Genomic DNA, 10,906 nt, shown 5'->3' on the forward strand with positions numbered 1-10,906 from the left:
CACTTTTCATTTTGCTTGAAAATTCAATCAATCACAAATTATTGGTAATTACTTTTAGATTTTTCTTATACCATTGCCACTCACTATCCTCCCATGGAGAACAGGCTGAGGCTGCCTATTTTTCCTGTTGAGACTCTTCAAATCTTCTAATACATTTCTGCTAGAAGTCCTCCCCCAATACTAATTTTACTTCTCAAATGTATGTGTATAAAATACAGTCTTCTTAATAAGACAGTTTAACTATTGTCTAGTAATAATAAAATACTTAAAACAGTTAAAAATGAGGCAAATGCTTTAGAGTAGGAAAGACAGAATTTAAATAATTTATAAATAATAAAAAGATTCTTTATAGAGAAAGTTAAAAGAAATGTAAAACAAACCCAAGAAAGAGGCAAATGCTATAAGGAGAACTTAAGTTATACATTTAAGGGCAGAGAAGGAAAACCAAAAACTAGAAGGATCATGCTTACTGCAGTAACTGATGCAGCTGCTGTTATTACCGAAGCCCAGGATAAAACATAAATGTCATCATGAAACTATACTCACATAAGTTAAGGGAAAAATCAAGCTTAGGCCTAAACAGAGGGAAACATCAGCAGCAATTTTTTTTTTTTTAAGTGACTTGGAAAAAAAAAAAAAAAGTGACTTGGAAGTTGCCTAGATAGTGTTCTATAGAGTGAATTTCTAACTGGCTTACTTACCTAGGCAAGAATGTTACCACTTACGACATATCGGTCATTCTACCACTGGAGGGAGCCTGGTCACATATCCTTTGATGTGACTTTAAAAACTTCCTGGTCTCCTCTGGGAATGAATTAGAACCCCTACCAAGAATATAAATTCGTTTAACATAATGTGATGGTTTTCAAGCCTTTTGCTTGTTTCTTTTAGTTTTTCTTTTCTTTTTGTTTTGTTTCATACTCACTAATGAAAATTTACAGCATCTCTATAGTCATATCAGGGTCAAAGAAATGAACCCGGAGATCACATGTGTTGGTATAGATCTATACTTAGAAAAAAATCATAAAGAAAACAATTGCTAAATCAAGAACAGAGAAGGGCTCTGATGCAAATACCTACCAAAGCAGGTATCAAGGTCACAAGGTACATGAAAAACAGCAAACAGTAGGTTCAAAATAGAAGCTGAAAATAGCTTTTAGGATTAATGCTGAGAAGGATATTACTGATGTGATAGAAAAATATAAGCAAAGGATAGAGTACTGTAACTGTGATTTTACTGTTCTTTTCAAATTCAGAATTTACAGTTTCCATTGACTACTCATGAAGTTGAAGTGACATAAGAAGGATTTACTATGTAAACAAAACACAACTGAAATTTTAAAAAAAGATCTAAACATTGGCCAAAAAATAAGAATTAAAAAGCAGTTCAACTCAAGAAGGTATGTGGAGAATAACAGTCCATTAAAAATAATTATTATTCTCTATTTTTTGTCAAGAACTGTGAGAAATGGTATATAATACTTCACTGAATATCTCAGCAATCCTACAGGACTGACATTATTATACCCATATTACATGAGAAAGCTTGAGGCTAAAAAATGGTTAAGTAATTTGCCTAAGATAACATATCTATCAAGAGTAAATATTGTATGAGAGGTCTGATTCTAAAATGGTATTACCACCATGCTATTTGCATGCCAGTGAGACTGAGTAATGCCTACCTTACATTCTTGTACTATGAAAGGTAATAGTTAAGGGTATTTGTCCTAGATGTCTGCTTTAGAAAATATGTCCAAGAATTATCTAATACAGCGTTGTGTTACTAAGCACTCCTGTATTACCATTTGTTTCCAAAATTAAAATTTAATTCACACATCAGTAAGCATAAAGAAGAAAGTCTCAACTGATTTATAATTTAAATAAATATGATAGAGTCCAAATTCAAAGGAATTTATCTTTTAAAATATGCTAAAAAAAAGAGAAAACCTTTTCCCTTTTCTTCCGCAAACTACTGTTAGACAAAGACAGGGAAATCTGTCAGCTTCTGCTTGTGCAATTCCTTTAAAATGTGTTCCCTTGCTGACTAGCATCATACACTCCACAAACCGTATCTAGGCAGTCATAAAATGCCCGAATCATGGAAATAATACTTATTAAAGCTAGAAAGCCTTGGGGGTGGATTAAATGCTATACAACAAATTAACTTTGTATTTTCTTCTTTACTGTTATAACAAGAGTGCAGGGAGCTTGGAGGCATATAAAACAACATAAAGATAAATCTTTCCTTCTCGACAAGGAAATAAAGCTTCAATATGTATATGCATGATGAGGAAAGATGAAGAGAAGTACGTCGAATTCTATATGTGGGGTCAGAGCTGTTTTGTCGTGTCACAGGTCAGTGAGGGTCTGAAGTATCTATGTGAAGAAACAAACTGGAAATAAGTTCCCATATTACTAATGCTTCCCGATGAGAAATTAATGTTTTTTTCTTGGATTTTTTTTGAAAAGCCACAATTAAAGTACATCATATACGCAACTTGAGGCTACTTCAGCACAGCAGAGGCGAATAACAGAAACACTCTTTTACTTACAACAGAGATTATAGAAACTACTAGATTTACAGCACTTCTTCAGAGGTTTCCTAATAGAAGTCGATCCAGAATCCTCATTTTGAACTACAAGTAACATCTAGGCAGGGCCATGTATTAGCAACCAAAGCACACATGCCTAGGATAAAAGCACACATGAGATAATATGTGTGTATAAGAACCCTCTTGCTTAATTAAAAAAATCCAATTATATGACCACTTGGACTCTATTCCATATTCTTCAGAGACTATTAAATATTTTGAGGAACGATGAGAAAAAGAAGCATTGTGAATTGTTGCTAATAATGTAAACAGATTGTAAGAAAAAAGGCAAGTGACAGAAAAAAAAAACATAAAAGAGGAGAGCCAGGGAAGCATAAGACATACAGTTATGTTTACCAGCAGCTATAGATCTTAGTTGATGCAATATGCAAAACATTATAAAATTAAAAATGTCTATCAGTGGAGAAGGTAAAAGGAAATGTTTATTAAACAATCATATGATACTTTCTCTTATTCTACTTTATTCCACTTCTAAGGAATTAATGTTGCTCTAATTTTTCCCATCATCAGATTAATATTAGGGTAAAATAAAGTAAGTAAAGAGCAAAAAAGACAAATCTATTTCTATAATAAAATTATGAAAATATAGCACTTATTATGTACTTAAGCACATAATAGATCTACCACATACTAATTTTTCTATGTTATATATTTTCAGCAGTAAAATAATGAGACCTGAGAGGGAGTGAAAGTAAGGGAGTGAAGGAAGCAAACGCATCTAGCTGAAATTTCTCAATATAAAATTATGATAAATAAGATCTGGTTGAAAAACAATGCAGCATTTAAAAATTGTTCTGTAAAAATAACCATATCACCTTCTCTAAATTATTCCTATGACACCAACTTAACATTTTTGGAATTGACATATAAAGTAGAGTCACAAAATGAAAAGTTAGGCATTTAACAACATCTTTACACTAGCTATTTTCAAATTTTACACATCTTTTAATAGAAGAGTTAGCCCTCTGTATTTGTTGGCATAAGCTATTTTATAAAATGAAACCCTACTTAATTAATCTGTGTTGACTCAGAAGTCTGCAAATAAGTATTAATTTTCATAGATACTGCCTAGTGCCAATACCCCCCCATTAAATGTTACATAATTTGCTCATTTTGCAAGGATTAGTAATGTGAACTAAAACAACTAAAAAATATTACCAAAATAAAATAACTTCTACTCTAGGAGGAGAGACCATGGTAAATGCAGCACATTAAGTTTTGTACTCTACATTATTAACTCTGTAAAGGTCATTTTAAAAACTTTATTTTTCTTAGTATCTTTGAAACAGGTGGTAAATGCAATTTTAAGTATTGATTACTGGCTTCTGAGGAGCAACCATGAATTGCCCATTTCCAATAACTACAGTAATGAGCTTTTGATAAATCACTGAAGTAAATGAAAATAAAATCTGCCTTTATTTTATTAGATTCTTGGTTTTCTGTCAAACCAGTTCAGGAAAATAAAAATATTTACAGTGGTAACATTACAAAAAGTCATTTCACAAAAGTATAAACAAACCCATAGGACTACAGGACTTCCTATGTGGTATGTTAAAAATAATCTGTATAGTCTAATAATGCAACCTTATATATGGAATACCAAAACAATGAATCTTTTTAATGCCATAAATACGTGCACTTAATACTATGGTGACCAAAACAATTTAAGGATAAAGAAAATATAAGCAGCTTTTGCAAGAATATTTATTATCCATACTACACCTGTTTCATAATTATTTAAAGCAGCTCTGGCTTCAAAGAGCAATTAATCAAAGACCCATTGTCCTAAAGTTATTATTAAACGGAAACTCGGTGTTCAGTTGACCTAAACCGTACTGTATAGCAACGCCTAACCAAGTTATTACTATTTAAATGGACTGAAACAAAACCTCTGCTCTCTACTTGGATTACATACTGATCAATTTTATGACCTTATTGTGAGTATATTAGTATATCTACATAACCTTGGCTAAAAAACCATTTTCAAATCATCGTCTCTATATACAGTTAAACATTAATTTCATGTATGGCCAAAACTGTTCATCTAGACAACACATAAATTGTTTTTCCTTTGTCACATGTATAATTTTTACAATTATTAGGCCAATCAGTACGAATCAGATGCCTTCTTTACAAATGAAGTTTTTTCCGCATTACTGAAATAGCACTGACTCTCCAACTACTCCAACTAAGACAGAAGCACTGTGACTACCCGTGCTGCACGTACTGCCACCGGTTTCTCTCTTTAACGCTCAGACCGACGTTTAATCAACGTCCTTCTTCAGGAGACTGCCAACTTTAACCACAGAATAAGCGGTATAATATCAAGACACAATGGCGAGTACTCGCCCCATATTCTGAATCACGGCAGATGTACGAGGCCACTTCCTTCACAGATTTTGGACAGTTTCTGAATCACAGCCCCAAACGGCGAAGCTGGTGGCTGTCCTTGGTGCTGAAATGCACTCTTTTTCTGCCCCCTCACTGAAAAAACTGTCACCCCAATCCCATTTTGAGAGGATAAAAACACTTGTAAATGTAGATGTTCGAAAAAGGAACTGGTAAGTTTCTGGGCAGAGACCGCTAACTAGTGTGTGTGCGGGGAAAGGCGGGGGGGCGCGCAGTATGGAAACCCCCTGAGCGCATCTCCCCTTCGATGCCGGGAGACCCAGGACCGCGGGACTGCGGCAAAGATCAAAAGCGCCGCGTCCCGGGCAGGAGCCGCGGGCGGCAACGGCGCCCTCGCGAGGGCAGCCCTCGGCTGGGGCCAGGCGGGCGAGGCCGGCGAGGGGCGCCGAGGCCGGGGACGACGGCGACTCTCCCCGCCAACGCGCGAGCCCCGGGGTGCTTTTGTTTTTGGGGTCTGAGGGGCCGGGGGGTGGGCGAAGGGGAGCCCCCACCGGCATTCATTTGCACAGGGGGGACAACAAAAGACCCTGCCGCCCGGGCGGGCAGGGGCGGCTGAGCCAGAGCGGCCGCGGTGCCTGGCCGTGGGCTCGACCCCCCGCTCCTCACCGTCCCGGCCACTCTTACCGTCCCGGTCGCACAGCTGAATGGCCTCCAGGCTGAGGTTTTTGATCACCTCCTCACAGGGGCTGGTGGGGCTGCTGAGGGCATGATCCAGGCGCGGCACCTCCATTTTTCCAACCCCCTTCTCACGTCCGCCTGCTTCGTATCCAGGCTCTCTCCGTGGACCGTGTGAGAGAGAAGGGCGGGAAAGGGAAAGGGAGTGGCGCAGGAGGGGAGGAGGCCTGGGACGCGGCACCGAGGAGCCGAGGCGACGGCAGTGGCGGGAGCTCCACGGAGCGTGCGGCTCTGAGAAGCCGAGACAGAGCCGGCGCGAGGGCGGGAGACGGCGCGCTCCCGGCGGGGAGGGGACGCGGCGCGCGGGGAACGTGAGGGAGAAGGCACGGGGCGCGCACGCGCGCGAGAGGACGCGCCCACCTGCTGGCGCGCGGCGCTCCCTGCCCCCTAGTCCCTCGGCCTTCCGCGCGTACGCGGCCCGGGGGGCCCTCGTGCCTCGGCGCTCGCAACCCCGCGCGTGAGGCGTCGGACGGCTGAGCGCGCCGGAACGGCGGGCGTGGCGTGGCGGGGCGTGGCGGAGGCGCTCGCTTGTCCCTCTCTGCTGGCGAGGGCGGTTCGGCGTTCCTTCCCTCCTCACAGTGTTAGTCGGAACCAGGTTGGCACTGCGGCGTCTGCACGAGGAGGTGAGAGTGAGCAGTTTGTTTGTTTATCAAGGATTGGAAGAATGACGGTCCAGACCCTTTTATATAGGGTTTTGGAGCCAGCGGGCTGCCTTCGCCCCCTCAAGGTCCCGGGCTACGCGCAGCCCAGACTTAACGTGTTCCGCCAGCCATTCCTCAGAAACAGCTGCGTCTGTGTGAGAAATGAGCGGATTAACTGAGTGGCATGGTTTAGGGACAGGATTTTGGTCGTCCCGAAGGAGGGGCAGACAGGGGAGTTCAGACCTGCCAGGAAAGTGAGGGAATGAGGAGATGCCCGCCAGCCTGCTGGAAAGGCAGCAGACGCGCTTCGGGGGCCCCAGCTCCCCACCCCAAACTTCTCAGTCTATCTTCATTCATTCATCCATTTATTCACCCACCAAATAAGTGATAAGCGCTTACTCTGTGCCAGGCTTTGTTCTGGGCGCCAGTGAAGGTGGAAGAGACGGTACCTGCCCTCAAGGATATGGAAGGAACCTTCTCGACGTGGAAAATGTGCTTCCTTAAGCTACCCTACACTTGTCTGCCCATTTTTTTTAAATGTCACTTAAGATTTAGCGATAAGTCACTCAGTGGAGGTGCAAATGATTTTTAAAAAGAAAACAGAGGTCACAGCCTGTTGATCTCTGTTGCCATTTGCATCTTTGGAATAGTTTTTAGTTTCGTTGCTATCTGGGGATCAAAAGTAGTGACCGCTCCCCTTCTGAGTGGGGATTCTTACTTGAAATTAAAGTTCCTTTTCACTGATTTCCCAACTTCAAACCTAGATGTTAACCAATAGAGTAACAATTTACATAAAGATTGCTGTATACTACCCTTTCTAGTCACATCCATTTAGCCATAACAGGACTAAATCTAGTTAATTGACGCCTCATAAAACAGATGAACCAGCTTAGGGTAAAACAAGCCTGTGAGACAATTTGGCACGACTGCAAGTTGTTAAAAATCTGTGGAAGATAACTGGGTCTCTTAAAGGGAAACGTCCTCATTATGAACTTAGGTATTAATGAAGATGGATTGCCTTCGTGTAGTTTGAGAGAACTTTTGTGTCAAGGTAGGAGTGTCCCCAAGGAGAGGATAAATTTTTACTTGTCAAGAAATATGACAAGATGGGGCTTATTAGTGAATTTCCTGTGTTCCAAAGACGAACACGGTTTCAACTAGAAATTGATATTGTCAGCCCAACCACAGTGGGTTCATCTTTCGGAGTGGTGGTAAACTTACAAATCTTAAAAGGAACTATGTAAGATAGATGACCAATTTATTGATTTACAGATGAGACATATAATTCATGCATATAATTAAAATTATAACTTATACAGATATTTAGGAAGCACCTGCTGTGTCCAAGGACAATACACTTGATGTTGGAAATTTTGAGTTCATATCTATGAGGAAAGATAGACATTGAAAAAGTAAAATGATGAGTGTTACGGAAGAGGAAGTATGGGAGCTTGTGGAAGTGCACACAGGGACCCCACCGTAGTTTGGTTAGTTAGGAAAGCCTCTAAAAGGATTTTATGTTAAAGGAATGGGAAATGTGTGAAAGGCTTTAGAAAGGAAATTACCATGATCAGATTTTTTACCATTACACAGAAAATGTGTGTAATGAGAAAGGGGGTAATGTTTTGAGAAATAGTAATGTGATTTTCTGGGCATAAGACCTCTTCAATCCTAAGCACCTTTCTGCTGAGGATTTAGATTATTACATAGGAAAATGAAAATTCTTTTCTTCTCATACCTAAGTTGCAGTGGGAGTAATTGTAATCCCCATACACTTACATCATTTAATTGTTAGCTTGAGGTGCCCACTATTACAGTCAAGATCCTACCAATCATTCAAGCTCGAACTCAAATGGTACATTCTCTATAAAGATTATTCCCACTGCTAAAAATCTTTTTGTTTTATTTACATGGGGCTTTATATTTATCTACAGACATAGTCACACTGTGATTTATAAGTTATTATTATACATGAAAAATCAGGCTCAAATTTGAAAAGGATCTTAAATATATCCTAATTCAATCCCTTATCCAGTGCTGAAGCCCTTGACAAGAAGTTGTTTACCTTTGAATAAATGGTAAATTAAAATCCTAATGAAGTAATCTAAAGTCTTACTCATTCTGAGCCCAAACATGCCTACTGTAAGGTCAGTACAAAGGCCTTAATTTTCCCCTCTGTCAGTCATACACAATAATGATAATCCTGCTTCCTTCTGCACATATATATTCAATTCTCTGGGTAAATGCTGCTAGTTCTTTCAAACATTTCTGATATCACATTGCTTTGAGTCCCTCTCTCACTCTGGACACTGTCCTCTGGATAGCTCTAATTTTTGTAAGAGTTCATAGGTGAACACACTAGGGGTAGAAATATAATAATATATAATACAAATATTATAAATGATATTACAAATATATGTAGGGAAATACACAGTAGTCTTATCACTGTCTTTGCTCTATATGCCAGACATCTTGTAACACAGCCCAGGAACACATTAGCTTTTCTGACAGTGTTATCACTCTGCTTACACGTCCTGAGCTTACAGTCACATAAAACCTATCCTTCTTCCCTGAACATTTCTTAATTCCCCCCTTGACGTTGTAAGTTTTGAGTACATATTATAGTATTTGCATAGAGAAGATACTCAGTACAATTTGCTAAATTATTTGATTGAAGTTCATTCAGTCCTTTTAATGTGTTTAATTATATTGTTGCAACTAGCCTAGGATTTTCTCAAACCCAAAGAAGGAGTAGGTTACAAAAGTCCTTTAGGTAAGTTTTTAAGTGCAGAGGTCATTCTTATAGGACCCACAGCTGTAGGCACAACCCAGTTTTTTATTATTAGGCAGAAGGCAAAGCGTGAGAACCAAAACCATAGGTAGAAGCAAACTCAAAAAAATGCATAGTAAATGAAGGAGTGTTTTTTCTTTATCTCATAACATTACTGTAACTTTTCCTAAGCTCTTATTATAAATGGTAGCATGAAAGAAAACTCATGATTGATAGAGACAAACTTGAAAGCAACTCAAATACTCTAAATTCTTTAATTTGATTCAAGTTGAGTAGAGTCTGGACTTGTGAAGATCAAATGAGATAATGCATATGAAAGTGTTGTGTGAGCTGTGAGGCACTTCAGAAAGTTAGGATGTTGTTATTACTGGGCACTAAGAATGCCATTAAGAAAGGATTTCTTGTCAATTTTACAGTACAAATTTCTGGATATATTTTAATAGCTATTTCAAAACATTAAGAACTTCCATATTTAGAATATCTTTACGATTCAGTATGTTGGGGCCCTTAAAAATTATGCCTCGTTTTGTTTGCTTTGGGTTTTATCTTAGTGATAGATTTTTGCCAAACCCATAAGCAAATATTCAACATTGAATCCCTGCCCAGTATTTGATTTCTACACTCCTAATTCTGTATCACCAAACACTGATGGGAGAAGGTAGAGAACTAAAATGACCTGATCCATTATAAATCCATGCTGTCAAAATTCAGCTTGCTTAACAATTCAATGGCTATTGCAGACCACTTCTCTTTGAAATCCCCCAGCTCTACTCTCACTTTCAAAAGATGATCTCTCTGTCTCTCTTTCCTGGAAAAAAAAAGGAAGGCAGAGTGAAGTTTCTCTTTTGTTCTTACCTTTAGCTCAGTAGGTCCTGGTAAAACTTGCTACTTTGCCTTCCTTCATCTGTGCTCTCCATTCAGTGCCTGTGTATTGCAGAATATAGTTAACTCCCTGTTTTTACCCCCTCCAGCTGTTTTGGTCTTTTTCTTTACTCTGATTCTCTTTTTGGTTTTTAAACATTACCAAATCTCCCTGATTCTTTTTTCTTGATTAAACATCATTTTATTTTAAATTAGGGTTTAACAGATAAATTATTTCTGAATGGTCACAACTAAATCCCTTGCTAGTATGTTAGCATTATACATAAACATAAAATACACCCTTGCCAGAAACACTTCAACGTTTAAAACTAGGTACCATGAAACACTGACACAGTATGCTGGATTATAACTGAATTTTGATTCCCACAACACACTTCAGGTCAGTTCACTCTGCCTTGCTCTCCAGGGCTGAATGGAAGGGGACATACCACACACGGGTCAATGGAAAGGATAGAAATGTTTCATCTTCAACGCTGGCCCTAATGCTCATCAGATCTTATAAATCCCAAGATAAATGTGGAAGAACATCAAACTTATCTAGGGGAGCTGCTCTTCCCAAGGTTTCAGTTCCAAAAGCTTCTTCCTCAGATGGAAAGTAACGAAGGCAGGGTTTCTTTTTAGAACTCAGTTAATATTTCAGTGTGTTTTCTGCCAGCATCTCATAGATATGTGTGCATAAATATATGTACATTTATAAATAACACACACACAAAATAATTTGCTCCACTATCTAATGTCATCTAATGTCACCTTGCTTTATTTTTCTCAAACAAATAAAGCCTAGTTCTGAGTATGTGTTTACTAACAGTATTTGTTCCAAATTTCCTTGATTTAAAAAATTATCTTACTTGAACCAACCTGTTACTGTCCAGTATTTTAATTTTCTTAGGTAAATA

The 10,906-nt window shown here is 39.0% G+C and overlaps 1 protein-coding gene across 2 annotated transcripts in view; it reads right to left on the reverse strand.

Annotated features, from left to right (window-relative positions):
* The window catches only part of PHYHIPL (phytanoyl-CoA 2-hydroxylase interacting protein like), an 89,922-nt gene extending 83,613 nt beyond the window's left edge, over positions 1-6,309 (reverse strand). Inside the window, exon 1 of one of the 2 annotated variants that reach the window (XM_082407500.1) lies at positions 6,057-6,309. Coding sequence is in view for 1 of the 2 variants with exons in the window: in XM_082407499.1 (XP_082263625.1) it covers positions 5,646-5,751 (106 nt within the window). In the remaining variant the exon portion in view is untranslated. The other variant, XM_082407499.1, reaches the window with a different exon arrangement.
* Positions 6,310-10,906: the final 4,597 nt, after the last annotated feature.

This window comes from Balaenoptera borealis (genome assembly GCF_965194805.1).
Source record: "Balaenoptera borealis genome assembly, chromosome: 10".
In the NCBI taxonomy this organism is placed as follows: domain Eukaryota; kingdom Metazoa; phylum Chordata; class Mammalia; order Artiodactyla; family Balaenopteridae; genus Balaenoptera; species Balaenoptera borealis.